Source organism: Rhyacophila brunnea, unplaced genomic scaffold (assembly GCF_057557595.1).
Source record: "Rhyacophila brunnea isolate RB1 unplaced genomic scaffold, BYU_Rbru_1.0 scaffold_22, whole genome shotgun sequence".
NCBI classification, from domain to species: Eukaryota; Metazoa; Arthropoda; class Insecta; order Trichoptera; family Rhyacophilidae; genus Rhyacophila; species Rhyacophila brunnea.
In genome coordinates this window covers 15,697,299-15,722,328 of record NW_028232882.1, presented here as the reverse complement: position 1 = coordinate 15,722,328, position 25,030 = coordinate 15,697,299, and the positions used below count along the sequence as shown (strand labels likewise).

Sequence of the window (25,030 nt, the reverse complement as noted above, 5' to 3'; positions counted from 1 at the left end):
CAAACTACACGTATTCTGCAATACACCCAGATTTAATCGGGAATATTAAATGACCCTAAAGCATCATTTTTTATGACTAGAAATTTCTCAGTAGCAGTTATCCAAGACTGAGATTTGGCACGCAATCAAAACAAATGTGCTTTGACAGAATTTACATGATTTATTGGCATGTACGGGGACCAGGTCGTACCATTCGATGGGCCTAATAGCTGGTTGAACCGACTTGGGCACCTCTTAACTTTTCGTACACATTTTATGCTATTTCAAAATTATGTATTTTGTATCTATAAGAAGTACAGATGATGTATACCCAAATTAGTTGAATAAAATATGTATTATTTATAATTTTCAATCATTAAGCCTCCATCCCGGTCAAACATAATACAATAAGAATTATTAATTCTTACGGTGTTAATATGCTTATGATTTCTTTAATATTTTACTTAAAAATCATTATATAGGATTTTAGTTATTATAAATTTGAAGCAGTAAATTAAAGAATTTATAAAGGTTGAAGTTGCCATATTATAACAAATTCAAAAACCGAAGATGCTTATAATGTGAGACGCTTAAGTAAACTCAAATGAACTAGTTTATAATTCTGTAATTTTATTTTGTTAATTTACGTCTGGAATTAAAACAATATAACTTTTCAGTTCTATTGAGTGTAACATACAATATAATGTTAATTACATGAATGTGTGATAACTTCATTTAATATCCTTGATTCTCTTAGTAGTATATGCATTGTAAGCCACAGTTATACTACACGTTAATGTAGTACTCCCGCGGCTTAAGCCGTTCTCATGGATTCAGCTTATACTCCCTCCTCTTGTTGCACTTTTCTTTAAGGATGTAGCATAAAGCTATTGTGATCAGGATGGCGATGGTGATCCCCATACCAATGCTGACCCAGATGATCTGCTCGTTGATCCCTGTCGTTGACTTCCCTGTAAACAAAACGAACAAACCGAAATTAAGCTTAACAGAGAGAGTTGTCTCAGTATTACATAGTATTTGAAGGTTTCCAACGTCAGTCATGAATAATATTTTTACAGAAAAACTTTTTGTTAAATATCAAACTCTTGCAAATATAATATTTACTTTGACATATCTTTTAATAATTTTAGATGGAAAAAGAGAAATACAGACGATTTTGCTTAAATAAGCCACCGGTTAATTGGGACAACCGCTTATTTGGGCCAGATTTCAAGGAACATAATCCAAACCATGTAACTTTAGTGGAACAACTTAATCTTGAAATGGCGCATGCTACACTGTTTTCTACTGCGCACGACTTACATAGGGTAAAGTTAAGAATTGTTACCTTAATTATTTCCAACTGCTCTTACATGAATACAATTGTAACGCTTATGTGGTATTTTTATAACAGTAATTTACATCGCTTAATTTGGACAATACATGTGCTGAACATTGGAAAAATATGAAAATTTCTACTTTTTTAGAGATTTTTTGTGCATAAATGACATTTACAATTCTGATGAAACTAGTCTCTATTATCGTGCAATGAAGAAAATAATGAAATGTTATAAGTTGTTATGATTAATTGTCAAGAATTTTCGACAATTAATAAATAGATAACAATAATTTACCATGTTAAGATGAAAATAAAGTCTATGTGAATACCTTTGATACATTTTTGCAGATATAAATTGCATATTATACTATTTTATTATTACAACCGTACATTATTACAACTGTACAGAAATAAATCATTTTTTTAAGGAATAATATTCATTATTTTATGTTATGTGGATTCAGCCTAATCTAGGCAAACAATTCATTGGGCCAAAATTCCCTAGTTCCAATGTCTTCCAATTAAGCGAAATCGACTGTGCCTACTTAAAATGAACTAAAACATTATAACTAACATATTATTTATGTTAAAAATTCAATATTAGTAGAAACGTTGTTTTTGTATTTTAAGCATACGTAGTTGATTTTTACATTAGCTTCTTTTTAACGCTGCATTGTATTTTAAGGTTAGAATATTGTAGGTACTAATTTATTATTTGCTATTAAACTCATTATTGTAATGAATTTAACAGAAATAAAATTGAATATATCGACATTTATTTGAATTATTTTAATTATAGAATCAATTTCTATAAACCATTAAGCCGTGTAATGTACGTATGTATGTAGTGTATGTGTCATGTATTCACTAGGGGACAAATAAAGCAACATGTCGTGGGACATGATGTTCAACATCTACGTCGGTGTCTCGGGAATAATGTCGCGAAACATTTTGCTTGTACACACCAGGAAAGTGGAGGAGGTTGTGTTGGTCAGTGAAAGAAAAGGTAGTGAATGCGGAACTACTTATGACAAAGAGAAAGAAGAGTTGATGTTCGAGTGACTCATGTTGAGCGACATGTTACACACCCATCTACACTCGCCAACATTTGACGCGGGACAAACGCGTCGCTTCTGCGCTCGCTTGCGAAGTGACAACATCCAATATGTCACGCGTCACGTATAAATGCTGCACTATGTTACGTACAACGTACAGTACGCAACGTTGCAGCATCATGTTGCGAGAAATTTTGTCCCTTAGGAAATACGAGGCTTAAGTGGATTTTGAAAGTGGTTGATCATCGCTTGTTTTGTGCACCTGTTTACATATTATAATTAAGGTCGGTACTGACTGTTATATACATATATATAATTTATTTATTTTAATAATAATTGATTGCTTTTCATTTCCATTATATTTACTAAATGCACGTATCAACATATTAATCTACCATAACGACCTAGTAAAAGAATGATTTTTAATGACCATAAATAAAATGATGTTTTGTATAATTTATATTAAATATCTACCTTATATTTAATACGATCGCTATTCTATCATTATTTCATACTAATTTCCAGCACTAAAATAATGTTTTATACTGTCTACCTGAATTTTGATTATATTTGACAAAAAAATCGTTTCCGTCGACGTAAAAAAATATCTATTCTGGGAGAGATTTTTTTATACTGTAATAAAATCCATGTCATAGCATCGTAGAAGTTTTACTTTGGAAACTTTTAAGCCAGGCACACGGCCGTAAAAAAACTCTGGAAGCTTTTAAGTACAGAAATGGTTTGCCGCCATATTCTCTTAGAAGAGATAGGATGATATTTTAATATTTAATGCGCTTTATACGCCCGTAATGCTTTTGATACAATATATTAACAATATCTTTTTCAAAGTATCAGAAAATTAAGTAACTTTGTAACAATTTGACGACAGAGAGTGGATTTTAAATAGAGCTTTACTTGCTACACCAAAGTTCCACGATATCGTTTCTTCGATAAAGATAGTGTATAAATATAATAGTATGGAAGTAAGACTTAAAAAAGGTACTAAAGATTATGATAAAATTTGCTGCACGTCAATAATTTTCATGACGTTTCATAGTTTGTTGTTTTTAAACATACACGATTTGAAAACACTTCTGAGATATACTATATCACTAAAAGAAAAAATCTTTTTGAAAAAAATATGACCCCTAGGAGGATACGAACCTGCGTCTCTCGTGAATCGCGCCGACGTGCACTGACCATTCTGTATCTCATATATTTCTTTTTTTTTCATATAAATATATTTCTGAGACTATGCATGTTCAATAAAAAGAATGTTACATTCTTAAATCTTGTGAATTATGCGGTGAATAAAAAAAATATAACTATGATTAATTATTTTAATTTACTAGCTGACGTACCCAGCTTCGCAGAGGGTCGCTTCGTGCTTATATTTATCTTAGATATTTAAAAAATATTAAGAGGTAATTATTTTTTTAATATTAAAATATCTGTGTAATACAATATGGCAATATGAAAATAATTCTAATAGGAGTAAAGCTTAAACAAAAGAATACTAAATTAAAATCGAATCCAAAATATGCAAACGTTTTTATTGTTATTAATATGTAGTAAAAAAAAAAAATTGGATAAAAAAAACAAACAACAAACTTTGTATTTTATATAATACTAATTTAGAAACCTTCGCAGGTGTGCGCACAACAACTGAGAAAAGTTTAATCATAATCGGATGAATGGTATAGGAACGCATACGAATAGAAAAAGAAGAAGATGGTTGTACTAATTCAGAAACCTTTGCCGGCGTGCGCACAGTAACTGGTCAAAATTTCATTGCAATCGGATGAATGGTATAGGAACCCATAAGAATAGAAAAAGAAGATGATTTTCTAATTTAGAAATCTTTGTGGGTATGCGCACGACAACTCACCAAAGTTTCATTGCAATCGGATGAATGGTGAAGGAACGCATATGAATAGAAGAAGAATAAGATAGTTGTACTAATTTAGAAACCTTTGCGGGTATTGGCACAACCACTGACGAAAGTTTCATCGCAATCGGATGAATGGTATAGGCACCATACGAATAAAATAAGATAGAATGAAGAAGAAGAACATGGTTGTACTAATTCAGAAACCTTTGCGGGTGTTACCACAACGACTGACGAAGGTTTCATCGCAATCGGATGAATAGTATAGGAACCATACGAATAAAAGAAGATATAATGAATAAGAATAAGAAGAAGATTTTTTCTAATTTAGAAACCTTTGCGGGTGTGCGTACAATAACTGACGAAAGTTTCGTCGCAATCGGATGAATGGTATAGGAACCATACGAAAAAAAAAATAGAATGAGGAAGAAGAAGATGATGATTTTTCTAATTCAGAAACCTTCGCGGGTGTGCATACAACCATTTACCAAAATTTCATCGCAATCGAATGAATGGTTTAGGAACGCATACGAGACAGACAGATAGACAGACAGACAGAAATTCATTTTTATATATAAGATATAGGATTATTATTATGATTATTATATATAAGATTATATATAAGCCTATACTATTTGCGCAAGTGCAAGCAATAAGTTGACAAAGTTTTATCGCAATCGGATGAACGGTATGGCAGCGCTTAACATACGAACAAACAGACAAATATTGATTTTTATGTATTAGATTTTGGTTAATTTTCAGCCGTGATCAGCAGCTGAAACACTATGTATCATTAAAAAAATGTATTATTGATTTCTTTATTTATTCAGAATACACTAATTTACTGTGGACGGCATATTTACTATAAAAATAAACTTTTTATATAATTAGAAAAGGAATGGATATACTTATATTGGTTTTACCATAATAAATAATTTACTTTTTAGCACACAAAATTATTGAGGCTTACAAAAAAATCGTAGACATTTTATGTCTGAATGCACCCCTGTTATTTAGGCTCCATCTATACAGAAAAATGTTGTTTTCAACAACTTTAGTTTATTTAGATTAAGATCATGTTGATATCTGATAAAATAATATTTTAATGTTTATCATGTTTATTATTATATAATATTATTAACTGCGTTGAATTTTAGTAAAGCACCCAGATTTTAACGCATAGTGTTACAGCTCTATTTTAATGTATTTTTTAAAATAATAGTGAAATATGATTTCATTTAAGTGCAATAATAAAATGGCGGATGTTTTATAAATTACTTGCATTTGTGATAAAATTTATGGGAATAGTATTAAAATAAATCAAATAAAATTCAGGTGGTACATGGAAATATTATTACATTATAAAGTCTTCTTGAAAACAACACAAAAACGTTTCAAAATGAAATGTCACGTTTGCACAGAAACGTGGCTTTCGCGTGACTTAATAATGATATTTTATAGATTAGATAATATCTTTACAGTCTTTGATTCTTGAATAATAAATTATTACTGAGAACACTTTGAATAATTAATGGATTTTACGTAAAGAAATTAGAGAGCTTTCATTTAAAAAAAAATTAGAATAAAGTATAATACTATACTTACATAAAACATCTCTATGAATTGTTTCGCTAAGATATAAAAAAATCGCAGCCTCACGAAAAGCACTAAATAATACTATAATATGCTCCAATCTTACTATACGGTTTTGAGACTTACAGAAAATTTGATAGAATAATAATTCAGGCAAGATGTGATATTGATGGAGGATCCATGTATGGCTTGGCGTATAAATGTCTTTGTAGAGGAAGAAATTGGTATCAGAAAATATCTCTCGGCCATCTGCAACAGATGTACTCTTCAATTTTTAGATCACGTGGCAAGTCAAGATCTGTTTTAAAATTGAAATAACTTAACTCAGCATAATAAACACATATTGAATCATCACAAAATACACAATTGTCATAATATAGTGGCAAATACATAACGCAAAATGTGTAATTTTAAAAATATTGGGTGTATTGCAAACTCCAATGAAAAGTTCAAAAATATATTTTACTTGTTGAAGAAGTACCTGGCTTTACACGAGGTCATTTGATTGATTTATATTATTTTTTTCTTTTTTAATAAAACAATATTAATTATGACATTTTTCAATATCAAAATATTTAGTATTTAGACATACAATGTTTCAAAATTGAAATAATTCTAACAGCAGTAAAAGTCAAACAAAAGAACAAAAAATTTAAATCGAATCCATAATAATATTATGCAAACTCTATTTTAATCTGTGGTAAAATTCAAAATTGGAATAAACAAAAAAAACTAATATTATTTTGTTTTTTATAATAGAGGTACATAAACTATATTTTAATGACAGGTGACAATTAAAATAAAATGTATTATACGTTATAAAAAAAAATCAATAAGGCTTTATTTTTCTATAATTTTAAAACGACGACGTTAATGTGATTAAATGATAAGACCGTAATAACATACACATAGTATTTCTACAAAATTATTCAAAAAAATTCTTCAAGATTATTCAAACTTCGCTCCCAAAATCATATTTGTTACCACTCTTTATACTGCCCTTCCAAGGAAGAAGGCAGTAACTCGCAAAATTTGTGAAATAGAGTTATGAATGCCATCCGTTAGGTAATTTTGAAAACTATATATTCTGTTCACTTTAAAATCAGAATTATCACTAAAATACCGTTAAAAGCCTTAGTGGAAAAATGGACATCTGCTAAAATAATACAAATTTCTTAGCAAAAAGCCAGTAACTGCACCTATTTATTGCAGTTACTGCTTGTTTATTATTACTTTATTTGTATTTTAACATCCTACTAATAAAAAATATTACCGTTTTATATTAATTCACAGTACTGAAGTTGGAAAAAACCAGATTATGTCATTTATCTCGAAAGTGTGTGAGAGTCAGTTACTGCCTTCTTCTTTAGAAGGGCAGTATACTGTCGGCACATGGAGGATAGGTAATAACGATATTTGTAAAAACTATGATTTTTTTTGTGGAAATTTCTTTAAACATCAAAATGAAACGTAATTCCTACTTAGTTATGTTTTATGGTGCTTTATACAATTTAATAAAATTAAAAGTATTTTTTTAGTTTGCAAAATAATATCTACTTATTATAGTGTGCCCATAATTATTGCTTAATAATTATACCTATCGTATTATGAAAATTATATTAAATTATGTGACACTCACACCGTCAATTGAATTTTGTAAATGTAAAAAATTAAAAAAAAAACGGTTATATTTTGATGTAGGTATTAATACTAACTAATTATTAACAATGTATTTAGAATTAACATGAAACTTTTGCCATAATTTTCATATAATATAAGTTAAAAAATTACGGGTATATTTTGATGTCAGTACTTGGTGATAATTATTAACAGTGTATTACTTATGTATTTAGAATTAACATGACAGTTTTTGCCATAACTTAAATATATTTTGATAAATAAATGCCTATTAAATTTATAAATATTGAGAAAAATTATTATATTTTATTTAACTAAGTATAAGTAATTATGCATCATTACGACAAAATTGAATTCAACTTAGCATAATATATATTTTTACAAACTACAATGGAATATTATGTTATTGAACTGAAATACCGATGCAAGAAGGGCAGGACAGCTTTTATATGACATATATATATGAAAATACTATTTAGCCATGACCTACTCCCGGAAATCAGATCGAGCGTGTGAAGTTACTATGTCTTTACAATCCTTCTAGAGGGCGTGAAAATAGCAACAATTTTCTTTGATATATGCTACAATCGATTTGTCAGATGATTTGAAAGAGGCTTCGACACAGTTGAAAACAGGCCTATAATTATTATTAAATTATGCCAAATTCTTAAAACGATGTATTCGTATTTCTCACAAATTGATTACAACTAAGGTTCATACTTATAACTATACAAACGAATGTGTCATCGCAGTTATCTTCAAAAATAATTAATTTTAATAATCAATATAATTATTAAGATACATTGTTATTTTATTAGGTACGGAGGCAGTTGTCATTTATGGTTTTTATTTATTTTTTATCATGAGTTTCAGAATGAATCGCTAAACTCACCACTGCGTTGATACTAACAAAAATAAGTGTCATAAAACTTAAACTTTTCGAAATTTAAACTATATAAATGCATGTTTGGTATTAGGTGGAATAAAAAAAAATATAATGTTGAGGTTGAGATTGAAAAATGCCAAACAAATAATTTAAAGAGTGTTAAATTGAAAGATTGTAAAATTTTTCAATAGCATTTGGTATTTTGAATGATATAAATTCCTATTCAAAAGGAAGATTTCCGGTACGTGAGGCATGAAGAATGGTCTGATTAAGGAAGGGAAATTTAAAAAGCTCCCAATAAGGATTAAATGCCTACTTTAGCTGCATAATATAAGATACTACACTTAATTTGTTCGGTGAAATCGTTATTTCATGCGACTTAAAATAGAGAACACTTCCAAAAAATTCTGGCAAAAACGTTAAAACTTGCATCAGGAAAATTACAGAAAGAAATTAGTAATAATATGTTCAGCCTTTTTTAAAATGACACTCAATCATGAAACATGCTTATGATTATTATTTACTTAAATAACTATTTATAGTATTAAAGTCATAGGAAAATGTGAGTTAGATAAAAATTAAATTTTTAAGAAGAATTTCAATTGTATATAAATAAATAGAAAACTTACTTTACGACTATGTTAAAAATTAAAACTATTTTATTACGTAATAGAATCAGTATTTAGATACTCAAAATACACACTCAGAATAGTAAGATAGAAAAATATGGTGCAAATAAAAATATAAGTTTATAATAATTAAATAAAATGAAAAAGAAAATCCCCAATAATTTTTACTTTATATTTCAAAAATACTTACGTGGAAATCCAGCTACCGAATAACAGAAAAAAAGCACTATAATTTATTTGAACAGAAAAATACCCTTTCAATACAGCTAGTACAAATTTAATATCATTTTGTTAAGTTAAAGGAAGAAAGTAAGCAAACTGGAGGGTTAAAAAAGAATAGATGTTGACTGGGAAGGTTTTCTTTAATCTCCGTCTCTTACGTTGGAGTGGATCTCCTCGCAGGTAATTTAATAAGTTTAGTATGAAAAGAAATAATTTCATTTTAAGTAGGTAAGTATTATCTCTCCTGAGTAACACCGCTTTGTAAAAGCCTTATCTGATTATATTCGTAAACTCGTTAAAAAGTCGAGCGCTGTCACTTGTTTAAAAAAAATCATAAAATTCTTTTAATTTTAATTTTCAATATGTAATAATTTAAAAAATGATTTTAACTTTTCAATTAAACTTTTTTTTTCAATGCTTTTATCTTTCGATGGTCAGCGAGCATCGAATATTGTTAGGAAAAATAATTAATATTCCAATGATTTATATGTTAGTTAATTTCCGTTGCATTTCATATTTTATGACCACAGTTAATAATCTGTTACAGGAAGCGATTTTTTCAATTCTTGGTAATCAATAATTTCATTACTTATATCAAAATATTTTTCACAATAATTCAATATTGGTTTTCCGGCTTTTTGAGTTTTTTCTAGGAAAAAACTCTTAAAATAACATTAATCGAAAAAAAAATTTGTATTAAAATAAAAATCATAAATTTTCCTGGAAGAATAAAATACGTCAAAACTTTTTTTAGGTCTTCCGGACTCGGGCGTTAAATGCAAATTACCTAAATATGAATTTTGTAAATCTAATTAAATTCAAATAATTTTTATAACACCCACCAGTTTAATAAGAATCTTGAAGAAATATGTTCGTAAAACGATATGCAAGATTAATTAAAATTTCTCGATAATTCTCCAGGGAATATTTTGTACAAGTCTTATCAAGCCTGAACCACCTGATTATATGAATCATATTAGTAGTTTTTTTAAGAGACCCATACAAATATTTATAAATAATCGACTTTAATGATTTAATTATATTCAATAGATTAGGTCAAATATCAAATGATAATTGTGAATAATTTTATAAACGTTGATTTCAGTTTATTAGTATTAAAAATAGAATTTATAAATTTTTATAAGAAACTAAGATCAAACTTTAATCAAACTGCTTGTCTCTATATCTACACTACTACTATACTTTTACTATAGTTACTATACCAGTACTACTAACCGACTATTTTACTTTTGATAATTGATTACAAGTGAGTAATTTTCATGTATTGTTGTACTATCTCAACTTTTGAGATAACGAGATTAAGTGTTTGAGACTTTCTCGGTCGTTTGTTATCGTATAAAATTAGGTTTTAACCACATCTATTTCTATCTTCATTCCTCCACGTTTCGGGCTCGTTGCATAAACCATTCTTAAGAGATATTAGATATTATGTTATTATGGAGAGTAGTGTAGGTGTATGATTACAAACGTCGTTCTAAGAATGTCAAAAAAAATCTGATTAGCCGAGAGCAAACGTTGCTCAGAGTAAGTCGTGCTGGGTCAGTTGTAACAACTAGAGATACCGGATCAAATATTAGATTTTGCTGACAGTTTCATTATATATTAATCCTTATTAATATTTAAAATATTAGGGACGACGAGAAAAGAAGAAAGAAGTACACGTGGTGAAAACTCAATATATTACGATAAAAAGATTAAATTAATTAATAATTAGGCTATTAATGCAAGGTTTCTCAACAATTAGCTGTTGTTAAGTTATACTAGAAAAAACAGTCATGTAGAAAAAATCTATACTTTGCCTTAGTATCATGAAAATAGTCAAAATTTGATTTTACAAATTATTTCTAAGATAGAGACAGTAAATTTTATTATTAATTGGCATATGTATAGATGTTGAGTTTTGGTTCAAGTTTTGTTTATCTACTACCCGTATTGTATAATTTTGTTTAACAAAATTGGAATGTATTCCATTATGTTATACATAACAACGTATTAAAAGAATAAACAAACCCTCGTACACCAAATATCTACTTCTAATGACCTCTATTCGAGATGTATTTTTATTTTCCATAACATTTATAAAATTCACTGTACCTATCAAAAATAAATATGACTCAGTGTTTACATTATTTTCAATGTCAACAAAAACTGTATTGTAATGCAAATGAAACATTGTATGTCGGGTTTCTAATACAGTTGAATACAACTCTAAAATCCGAAAATACATTTTGTATAGGTACCAAAATGTTTTCGAAAATACAACAAACCTGAATTCTGTAAGACTTGTCGGAACATTGTATGAATTTTAACAAAGGACAAGATCTCTTTATAAAAACACCTTTTAAATGTTTTTCGTGTAAAAAAAATACGGTATACCCACCTGGGCACATCATTTATAATTTAAAATTCTAAATACCTCAATAAAATATAAACTGTTTTTTGGATACCTATTATTTAGAAGATATTCATTTAATGTACTGTTTTATTTGTGGTTACTGATTATACCATCTTCTTAAAATAAGAAACCTTATCTTCATATTAGAGGATTATAGAAAAAAAATGTTTTTTTTTGCCTTTAAAATATTTTATCATGAGTGTGACTTACAGTAAGTTTACGTATTTATTTTTTATAATAACATATCTTGGAAGTATTTATTTATATTGAATATTAAAAATCCTCATATTACTGTAAACATGTTGATTCAGTGAATTACGAATTTATTGTATAAAATAAAACACTATATAATAATATAGTACGAACTAAAACCATATAAATTTTAGTAATCAGGTCCGGATTGGCAAAATTTATTTAAACAAAATCATTAAATCGGTCCTTATTTATTAAAAAAAATACTAGGTAACAGTGGTACCTAGCAGCTTCATCAACTATGGCTTAGTTCTGCATAATGTATGTCAAACTATGATGAGAGTATCCCATCATTTGTTTTCTAGCACGACCCGATTAAAATAAACGATTCGCAAATATTCATTCTTCAAATTTAGAGATTTCGTTGAAGTAGTTATCTATTCTTTCACCTTACCCGATTTAATACGTCTTGTACCTTATAACGCATTATATATAAATCAAGGCATAAATAAGGTGAGTATTGGAAACCAGTATTAAAAAAAAAAAATAAGCACAAAATGTGAGTTAATAAATTTAATGCTTTTATTCTTTTATACAAAATGTATCTATCATTCAATTTGATATTCATCAAGCATAAAAAATATTTAACAACACAGGTGAGGTATAACAGCCAAAAATAAAGAATTCAAAATATATTAGAGAGCTCTCGGGTGTATGTCATTATAATGCCTTATTTTTTTCCACAAAACAAATTAACTTGCACAATCACATACAACAAAATTATATTAAAATAATAATAGTTTATTATGTTTAACGTTGCGGAGAATATGATTCTAGAGTTCATTGTAATAAAAGTCATTTTTAAATTAATCTTTTATCGTCACGTGCATTATACATTTATTTTAATTGTTATACAGTAAAATATATATGATAAACTTTCCATTACAGTTTGTAATAATAATTATTATGAGTGGGTACCACTTACCAGAAAACCCATTTTAAAATGCGTGAAAGAGATCGTAGATAATTGTTGGTGTTTTGGTGGTTCGGGTGTAATGGTCGTCATGAGTAATTTCTGGTTTAAACTATTTCTACCGTACTATAAACAGAATACTGCTGGATATGCTACTATAAAATAGATCTAAACGAGCATGCGATGCAAGAGTCGTCATAAAAATATAATGCTAATAATACCTATTGTTTGACAGCGCGAAATGAAATAATAAAATATTGTTTTGAAAATAATTTTATTATAATAATGCAATGTAAACCGTGCGATCTGAGCCAATTTTTACTAACATAATATATAAATATTATATTATTTCACAGTTTTCAGCGCGGAACAGCAGTCCGCTAGTTAACTGACAAAAAATTAATCCCGCTCGGAATCCGCGCAGCTCTGTGGAAACTGCGCGGTCCGAACCTGTCGATCGATGTGGAGAAAATAAATATAATTTAGAATATCCAGAGCAAATAGCATTCTAATAAAATAATAAAAAAGTGAGTTTGGTAGTAATTGATGGAAATATGTGCAGATAGAGAGGGTACACTATCCTTTATAAGAGCATAAGAACTTAAAATGGTTTTATCGAAATTCTAAAATAATTAAAGGAGTTTAGCTAAAGTGGCCATGTGTAAGGCTTAACAGTAATACTGTAAGCCTATCTTTTAATATTGGGTGCACCCAATACTAATTTTTTCATTGATTTTTTATTATTTTTTCGTAGACCATCCAAAAACAAATTGCTTCTTCGACTTCCATATTAACACCGAAGCTTCCGCGTGAAAACCGCGTTTTTGTGAACGGCTGTTAATTCCCGCGCGATCCAACACGCGTGGAATCCACCGTATCTGAAACGAGCTTTAATGTCTCGTACGATGTTTCAATACGAGACTTCTTACACGACAAATGTGGAGATATGTAAATAATAATATATTACAATGACTCACCATTATAATTATTTGTGTAAATTCCAATTTTTCCAGCGACTCGGGCTTGGGCAGGTACAATTACGCTCAGTAAGAATGTCGCCCATAATGGTAACAGTGCACCTGAAAAAATAAAAAGATAACAAATTTAAATGTGTTTTTTAAATAAAATAAACAATTAGGTACTTAATTAATATACAATTTGACATCTTCCAATGAGTCTATGTTTTAAAAATGACTTTACTTTAACTACTTAACCAGTATTCATAAAAATATTTTTTCGGTGTAGAAAACATAGAGGTTTATATTATTACACCGTTGTCCAAATTGGAGTATCTATCTCACAATAATGTAGCATTGAAAGATAAAAACTGTAGTAACAAAAAAAAATCGTAATATGAATCCGCCCTAATACCAAATTACACAATTATGAGGTAGGCACACCTTTTATTTCAACTCATTTAGTTACGTTTTATAATTATCGTATTTTTATGTAAAAATTTGTTAGCAAAAATGTACAATAATCATATAAACAAAAACCATTTTAACTTGGACATTTTTTGTTAAAAAAAATAGTATTACTAAAATCTTATTTAACCAAAAAATGAAAAAAATAACATTTAATAATATAATATATTCCGTGTCCAATCTAAAAAGATCATAATATGGGCCTCCACAGGATGGAGATTTGTATTAACAGATTTTTGTTTATACGATAAATGTATGTTAGCCACTTGGGCCATATTATTTTGACTCCAAACACAAATTGAAAAACAATATGTATATTTGTCAGACCCACAACATTATAAGCCGACGCGTAAGCCGCTCGTACATTATTTTTATAGCTTAAATGTATCATTCAATTAACGTCTTAGGCACGTCTTGATTAGGTTATCGAAATATTTTAAAACGTAAATTATCGATAACTTCAGGGAACACAAAAATAATGAAAAGTATGTAGCTTTTTTAGAAAGGCTGACACAAATATAATATCAACTAAACACGTGTTAAAAATATTTTTTACGTCCGGATAACACATATTAACGTTTTGCGTAAACGTGTCGCGCATAAAAATTAAAAAAGATATTTCAAAGCATTCTATAGGGCTTTGTATTTTTTGTGCTTTATGTCAATCTTTAAATTATAAATCTAAACATGCTTCCAAAGCCCTTGGTCCATGGTGACTAACTTTCACATTTCTATCTTACATTTTCTGTGAGTAAATTATATAATAGTGTATGCTAAATTTCTTTAGTAGAGCTGTACTTCACGTTAATTTTCAATATAGTAATCATCGAAATAAAATGTATAACATAATAATTTACATTCTAGATACTTATATCTATAAAAAACTGACGTACCGTAAAATACGCAAAAAGTTTAATTAATTACATAGACTTAGACCATTATAAAATTTGCATTCGTTGAATTTTCAATTTTCAAATCTTACCTTACACGCCCCGAATTAAAATTTTGCCAGCAAAATGTAAAATCTCCGTACTGAAATAATTAAAATGTATATGTCACACTATGTTATAATAGCAAGCTCGTAATATTACACACCTACCTTATTTTTAAATTTATGACCTAAGTAAGAATCTGCATACGCAATCTTTTAAATGTGTTTGTTTTAAACAAAAACCCATTTTATAATAACATTACTTTAATTACAAAAATATTTCAATTAACAAAGTAAACAATCGTTAGTAAGTTATTAAATCCTCGTTTATCCTTTCAACATGACGTATTAATTTAATCCCGAATTATGTTAAATACAGTAGAATTGTGATAACTCAGTTAATCAAATAACCTGGAATTACGAAACACTAAAACGAGCTGTAGTACCTAGTAGAAAATAAAATAAACATAATATAATATAATATGTCATACGCAAAATGTGTTATTTTATTAATGAAAAATGGGGGATGGATACTTTTCATACTTGCGGGCCATATTCAATATTTACTTTTTAAAACGGGATATAAGTGTTTGAAAGTATATAGCAGGGATGGCTAGTGCGTCGATCGCGGACATAATAATATATTGTAATATTTCGTGTTCAAACGAGGCAAAACTACTCGACTTTCCAGCTCTTAAAATCCACTAGTTCTTATCTCTTCTTTCACATATCATTATCAAGAAATACAGTCATGTGAAGAACACAAGTGATGAGCTTAAACTTGGAAAAAATTTTACAGGTTAAAATTCTACAAATTCTCATTTTACATTCTAAAATATTAATAAAATAAACGTGTGCCTGCGGCGCTATTGCCCTCGACGGTTATTTATATTTTTAAATACATGGCTGTGCGGTGCAATTTGATTTGATTTGATTATTGATGTAATTAAATGATAATTCATGTATAGAAATTTATTTTAAGTATGTTTCCTGGCGAAGGGTTTGCATGTTATTTGGCTACTACAAAATTTCTAATATTCGATATACAGGTAAACTGTGTAACTTTGTCGAAATTACAGTTAATGTCTACCTACTTAATTGTTTTAGAAATGAAAGACATAATATTATATTATTGTCGTTAATTCCATTTTTTTGTATCGTTATTTTTTATATGTATAAAATATCAGTTATAAAAATACATGGGAATTTGAATTATAAGAAATGGGTTTTTATTGTTCTCGCATGATATAATTATTTACAAGTGATATCAGTCGATCGCCATAAATATTTTTTTCAACTAGTCGATCCTAGAAAAATAAAGTGTGGCCAACCCTGGTATATAGGTATAGAGTTTAAAGAAATAATCATTTTATGTTAGATGCAGAAATAAATTTTAATTTGAAAAAACAAGATTTATAAATAAGAAATAGAATTTAAACAATACTCATTAAAAACAAAATACAATTATTCGTGAATCACTGTTTATCTCATGCTTAATGTAATTTTTGTGGATCGTTTCTCAATTAAAGATACACATTAGAACGATAGCGTGCTACTACTCACAGTATATTCACAAATGTATGTGATACCTAATACGACTATCATCTTCTTTTAAAAACTTTTTTTTTTTGTAAATATTGAGACTTATGTTGGTTAGTTTCCAACAAAAATGTATTCTTAAAAGTTTGATATTTATTATGTTTCAAGTTTTAAAAACAATCATTCTTAGTTAATTTGGTACGCCTAATTAATGTATATATTAAAGAGATTCAATACGTTTCATTTAAAATCATGTCTTACTGTAGAACAGTGTTAGTGTATTAAATTTGTCTCTGAAAACGCGAATACTAACATATTGATTTTTTTTCAACGTGTGCGTTATCCAGAATAAATATCCAATTAGTTGGATGAATGACTAATCAACTCGTAAATATATATCTTTATGGACCAATATAATCTATTGTAAGTGAGATTTATTTCTTAGCGCTTGGGTCAAATACACTTGAAATTTATACACTTATATAACCTACAATTTAATTCTGGTTATTAAAAGTAATATAAATTATTTATTAAATACATAACAAAATGGCACGTTTTATGGCTGTACATAAGATTTGGTGGTAATTAAAAAAATATTACTCACTTACTGTACAAAATGGCGTAATATGTAAATAAATCCGCTATGCTGTAGGTAGAGGCTCATATGCTAAGTATTGAAACGGAAATGGTAATTTAACTGTGTTTTTTTTTACATTTCAAATATATCGTTCAATGTTAGTAGTACCTACTGCCATATGGAAAGCTTTAGAAATATCCTCTTACAGATTTGCATAAAGATATATAAATATATTATACATTCAGAGCTAAAGTAAAGTTGATATAAATATGAATAGTAAAGTCTTCACAATAAAAAATCGTAGGTAGTCAAGTTTTATTTTTTTTTTATCGTGTGGATACTCATCTAGATATTTTACTGTCATATTGAATTTTTAAAGAATATTTAATTTTATTGTAAAAGTAGATAAAATGGCTACATGAAGAATATTTCTTTTATTCATCTGTTTTTTATTTAAAAAAAAATATTTTGATTCTTATACATCATAATATTATATAGGTTGTACTAACAGATCTTATTTTTACGAGAAATTCATGTTAAGCACTTGATCGACATATAAGCCCATACTATTTATCTAAACAAATATTAAAAACAAGATGTCAATTTTCCAGACAATGGATTCAAACCCTGGACCCACAACATTAGCCAACACGTCACCACTAAGCCATTATCAGTGTGTGGTGTAAGTATATATATATAATTAAAATTACTTTTTTATTCCAATATTGACTGAGTATTGTTTAAATTAAATTAATTAAATGACTGTTTAAATTTAGCTATGTTACATATTTATTAGGTTATGAAAATATAATATTATTTTGAAACTCTAAAAACTAACTTTAGAATTTATTCCGGTACTGGCCTTTTCTTAGAGACTCCGAGTTCCATTCTCTGTGGGATCACAATATGATATTTATGTATTTTTTTCAAAGCCCATGTGTAGGTATGTGATTCTTTTTTGTATATTTCTAATTACATTTATATTTCACTACACTACTGTAATTAACTTTAATTTTTAAAAAAAATCAAGCATAAACAAAATGAGTAAAGATGATAATATTAGTTTCAAAGTCGGTAACCTCTGTTTTTAGTTTTCTGATATTTATCTTGATTCTGATTATGTAAGTAGAAACCTTTTCAACGTATGTACTCGTATAATCATAAAATAATAAAACCAGATCCGTTTCTTAACTAAATAGAATTAAATCGATTTATTTATATTTAGAAGCCGCTATTTACGGCTTACTTTATACAAGATTTTTTTTATTAAATGCAGTATTATAAAAGATATTAAACTATTCATTTAATTTAATTAGTTACTAATATGTTTGTAAAAATACAATTTATTAGCAGTCCTTAATTAGCTCCAGATTGTCGAAATTACCAACATTAGAACTAACAACCTCAAGTATAATGAATAAAAATATGTATAATATTTTAATATCACACAATAAATAAAATAAATATACATAAGTACTATTATAAAAAAAATATATCATGAATGCGTTTTAATGAATGTGTGATATGTGTCATGTCTCATTTTTTCAAAAAAAATATTACTATATTATAACAAAACATATTTCTGCCTGCCTATAATTTTTTGGAAACATATTTTTAACTGTACCTACTCTTTTCAAGATGTTTGCAATCGACTGCAAAATGATAAGCAATCGACAGGTATATTTTCATCGATTAATTTCCGATATTGCAGTAAATGTATTCCAATTCAATTGTTTCTTCCCACTCCTTCGCTAAAAAGCTATTGAAATCCATATCACGATAGGTAAAACATGCTAAAAAGAATTATTTATAAAAATCTAAAAGGTCACGCCTAAGTAAGGATGGGTCCTGCCTCTCTTATATTTCAGTATTTTCATCGTATATTTTTAGTATGAATTATTTAGTATAAAATAAATTTATTACAAGTCTCACGTTTGCAAATCTATCCCTACTCCAATTTCGTCTAAAAGTGCTTTTGTTCAACGTGATACACATTATTGATGGCCATCATTTAAAAGGTGAGGATTTTTTTTCGTATACATTTTACGCCATGATAATAATTGGACGATATAATATAATAAAGGAACCATTTAAATGATTGATCTGTACGCGTTATTTTTTTTCTCAGCCTCACAAAATAAACAGAGGATTTTCTTATCATAATAGATATCATTTTTGAAGAACTGAGTACTAAAATGCCTATATAACCAAGTTGAATAAATTGACTTCAAAATTAAATACGTGATTTTTATTATTATACATATCCTGTAAATAAAATCTTATTTTAAAACTATCTATTATTAAGGGGAGCTTGAAACCTGTCATACGATTATGAAATTACAAATTGAGTGTGTATAAAATATCAAAACATAACAAAATTTTTATAACTAACCTAAAAATAGCATATAATACATCCACACGAACATAAATATATAATTAATGAGAATATATTATTATACTCGCACAATAAAATGGACTGTCAACGTGCCGACAACATTGAAAAATATGAAATTCACATCGGAAATGGATGGTTTGCACATTAATCGACAACTTTACTGTCAAATGGTAGTTTTTCACTATGGTTAGAAATAATTTTCATTTGCCAATAGATTATTGTAACACTCAAAAATTAATATGTATATCGACAAAAAATGCATTTTTCTCTTCTTTGGGATTAAATTAAAAATATTTTAACAAGAATAACCTTGATAGTATTTTAAATATTATGGTAATTGTGCCGCAGAGGTGGGCACGAGCTTTTATATTTTTTTTTGCAAAAACAGTTTATTCCATGTAGACAATTATAATAAATATCTTTTCTCTCGGCGCATCGGCTTTTCGATCCAATAATCATTAATTGAAAAATTTAAATTTTCATACACCATTATCACAAACTAAGATTATATGAGGTAATATTAGGTTAGAGTAGGTTAGATTAGGTTAGGTTATGTTAGGTTATGTTAGGTTAAGTTTGGTTTGGTCTAAAAAGAAAGTTGTAAAATCTCATATCCACCTCTGCGGCACATTTACCCATAATTATATTCAGATATAATAGTATATAGGTATGGTAAATAATACTATTAACAAACTCATTCAAAAATAAATGATAAATTTGATGAAAGATTATTATTATTGTATAGATAGATCAGAAATGCTAATGTATTAAAAAATGTACTATCAATCCATATTCTTTTATATTCGATTTTATCGATCTGATGATATTAAAACGATAATTTATATCGTAATATCACGCTTTATTTTAGAGAACTGAAATGTTATGATGTGACCATAGCCGACTATTGTAACATTAACCAAGCGTTAGGATTCTTTTAGTTGGTGAAATATTGGTTCGTTTTGTGGATTTTGTCGTATTTCTATGTGACTATTTATCAATACTTAATTTCCTTATATTTTCCAAATTGTGATACGTTATGTTACGTTTGGTACTATTTAATTTGTGTGAACTATTTGTGACTATGTTTGAATATGTAATTTTGACTCGCGATGTGCAATTAATACCCATTATATAATTATATATACTTATGTAAAAAAAAAAAAAAAAAACCACTAATATTGTTATGTGTCATCACTGTAGTATTTTCAATAATAAATGAATACAGAATACATGTATTGTTATTTTTACTAAGTACGTTGGTAGTTGAAATTTATGGTGTTTATTTTAGAGTCGAAAAATCGAATAAAAAATATCCGTTAGTATGAAACCGGTCTTCGAAGTACTAAATTAACTGTAGAATAAGTACTAATAAATCGGGTAACTAAACATATTAACTGATTGTTATTTCTAGATACAAAAACGTGTTAAATTGTTTTCTGGGTTTAAAGATTGATTTTAAAAGTTTTCCTTAATTCAAATTATAATTCTGTTTATTGTTTTTTAGTTGTAGCATGAAATTTCGTTCCGCTGATAAAATATTCATTTCATGGTTTCGGGAACATCCGAAGTGAGTTGTTTTGAAAGTTTAGACGAGGATTTAATTAACATGCCTATCTATTCCAAAAAACAAACTTTCTGGGTGTTAATTCAGATGCCAGCAAGTTGTGAACACTAATCTTGATAGACATTTGGATCAACCTATCAATCTTGTCAATGGTTTTGGGAAATTATCTGTTATAACACGACAATGCTATTATAGTACTCAATTATTACAATTCCAACAGGATTTTAAAGTTTTATTAATTGTTACATTATATTATTGTTTGTTCATTGTATAATTAGATTATACCGCGAAAAAATTGCACCCGGGGAATAATAGTGGTACAACTAGAAAAACTTGTTTTTGCAGAAGAGCAGTTTGAATATTTTATTTTGGTTTTTCAGTTTATCAGTTTTTTTGATTTAATCTATAATAGCGTGAAGTTGGCACACTTGAGTCATCTCATTTTAAATGTTATCCACAATAATAATGGCATAATGATCATTGTGCCACTATTTCTGCTTGAATTAAAGTAAAATTTTATAATACGATAATGATAAAAATGCTTTTAAAGCAACCATTATTAAGAATTATGCCGCTATTTGTGCGGATAGAAATGATATTTTGGAACATTTCTGCATACTTAATTTAAAAACGACAAATTTGGACTTGTGCCACTATTGTTTCTCGGGTGCCAAATTTAGAATTTGCCAAATTTCCTAGACTTTGATTTTTTTAACACGGAACGTTATCCAAAATTCGACTGTCAAAAGTCTGAAACCCAGCCAGGCACTTAATGAACGAAATGTGTGGAGGGGAGGAATGTTCAGGAATGCCAAAAATCGTGTTTTAATGAATCCTATTACTATAATAAAATTATCATAAAATAATGTTATTTTTTTAAGTTACGAAGTTTTAGCTTAGGCTTATTTATTTATATACTGTTAATACATTTTTATATAATTGTATCATTGATTATAAAAACTACAAAAAACCACAAGGTTCATAATATTATATGTAAGCACACAAAATACTTTGATATTTCTGAGATATTATATACATCTCAGGATTTAGTGGTAAGTACCTAATTGATAATTTTTACTCCTCAAATTTTCAAGGAATCTTAACTTGACCGTCATAAAGCAGACATTACTAAACATCAACGTGATTTATATCAGCTTCATTCTCGCATTAAAAAATAATATAATTAATATGTAGAATTATACACATTTTCTCGATAATATATACTCGTATTAAATTTAAAAATGGTTTTATCAAATTTTGCACTATTTATCAATATGTTTATATGCACAGATTTCATTTTAAACCTTGGTATTATCAGAAGTTTAGTGACTTGAAATGAATAATATATTATTTAATACGTAGATAAAGTCAATAGTAATTAAATCTAATTCAAGAAGATATTTTTTATAGAACTGATTAAATAGTGTGGAAAATTAAAAGAAAATCTAAGAAATATGCAACTTTAAAATCATTATAATTGAATTATATACTTACGTTAATATACTTGCGTTAAATTAACTCAATAACAATAAAATATTAGATAGGTACATCATTTATTGCACGTGTAATAAACATATTATGTAGGTATTTATCAATCTAACAACGAATATCAGTATTATAATGAATGAGACAAATTAATGTCTACTTCACAGTCTAAATCACAGTGTGGCCATAATCCAACATGAATACCATAATCTATTACCTATTTAGAATACTACAATCTAAAAATATCACCCATTAATTGTTGCACACTTAGGTATTTGGTTTCGAAATCGTTTTTGTTGGATATTGTATAACGAATTTTTAAACCAGAGGCAAATAAAAAGGATTTCAAGTTATACATAAAAATCGATGTTTTTTTAAAATAAATATAAAAAATATTAAAACTGTGAATTAGTCAAAAATCTCTTAGACAGAAAACTTAGTAAACTAAATTTTAATAATAAAAATTACCATAAAATATATGCAATTGTCCTGTGACAAATTCACATTTTATAACATTTTTTTACAATAGTTATTGTAAGTTTATCTTTGACTTAAAATAAAATATAATATCCTTTTTAATGTTTTCAGATACATATTTAATATTAATAAATACAGTTAAAATTGTTAGTTATCAAAAAAATCTCTCAAATTGCAAGCTTCGTATTTTTCTACTTTGTGCCTATGGTAGGTAAAGAAATCACTTTAAGCAAGTGGCTAATATCCATTTCTCGTAAAAACATAAAAAAATCCACCACTCTTTGGAGGCCTATATGATTCTATTACGATTAAATATTGTTAAAAGAAGACAGAAGAAATATTATTATATACATTTATTATTAACTTTGTATTTTTAGTGAGCTACGTAAACTATATTTATCACACACATATTAATAATATTATCATAAAGTTTATTAGTTTTCATTCGATAACATTTATAATAAAATATATTATGGCTAGTGAAATACTTATTTTAAATTATAAACTATGTTTTATGATATTACAAAATAATATTATGTGGGTGTAAACATGATGTAATATTTTTATTCGTTCAAAATATTTTTTAATGCTTTATATTTCTCATAACATTATATTATATATTACGAGTATTATACTTATGGCACATTTCAGACTCTACTCATGTGTATTTTCAAGTGTTTTCTCATGTTTATTAAGTAGGTATGTATGTGCTTAAAAAACGTGAATATGTTATGTAATTGCCAGAAAACATTTTATGTTTACTAAATATAAATATACCATTCCTTACTTTCATTTTCCTCTGATATCAAAAGAAATGAAAATTTTCACAGTTCTTCATACCTCATACTTCGCTGTCCATTATGATCGATTTTATTTATGTTGCTTTATGAACCTTTGCGTTAGAAAACATTCTTCAGCTTTTAGTGTAGATACTAAATTGTTTACTTACCGTTATTGCTATAAATTTATGTCATTGCTTAAGTAGACAATGGTTAATAAATAATGGTTGGGCCAATTATGGCAGCGCAATCCCAGACAAAATTCCTAAACTATCCACACAATGATTGTTGTGTATCCAGTGATGATATAAACAATTTAGTTACATCCAGACCATAAACGCGTCAAGATGTGCATCACAGAAATAACTTATTACGAATTATCAGTTCTCCCAATGCTGCGTAACGCACAATTACTCATAGACAATCAATCTCATTAGCCAACCATCAAACTACAAACTACAGAGTGACTCAAAGTAAAGCTAATGCGCGAGAGTGGTAGTGCAAGTGAGTGAAAACCAAATCACGGAGCCAGCCTAGTGCGCCGGCCTTATCATCATCAAGGTCAGTGCATGGAATCTTTGATAAAACCTCCTGCCAGCATTTAAACCATTTTTTTTTTTTTTTTTTTTTTTTCGACCATGTCCGATCCTGATAGGATCATATGGGCCTCCACAGAGTGGAGGTTTGTATTGACAGATTTTTTGTTTTTTTTTTTTTTTACGAGAAATGGATGTCAGCCACTTGCTCAACCTATTAGGTCCATACCCTGACACACACAAATTGAAAAACAATTTTTGTACTTGCCAGACCCAGGATTCGAACCTGGGACCCACGGCTTTGTAGTCCAACGCTTATGCCGCGCGGCCACCGTGGGCGTAAACCATAGAGGTATTAAATAAAAAGATGGGCAAGGAATCGGCTTTTTCATACAACTGAATGAAGCAGGCCAACAATAGCCGACAACTTACGAGAAATACCTAACGACGCGATAAAAAAAATGCTAGGCATCACGGAAGATTTACTTTTGACCGTCATTATAACGTACCCAT

The 25,030-nt window shown here is 28.0% G+C and overlaps 1 protein-coding gene across 1 annotated transcript; it reads right to left on the bottom strand.

Moving 5' to 3' along the window:
* Nucleotides 1-804: 804 nt before the first annotated feature.
* On the bottom strand, nucleotides 805-25,030 carry LOC147070098 (uncharacterized). The gene is made up of 3 exons (XM_085949910.1): nucleotides 25,027-25,030; nucleotides 13,788-13,889; nucleotides 805-950 (listed from the first exon to the last, which is right to left on the bottom strand). Exons 1-3 carry the CDS (start codon nucleotides 25,028-25,030, stop codon nucleotides 805-807), a joined length of 252 nt encoding a protein of 83 aa, XP_085806036.1.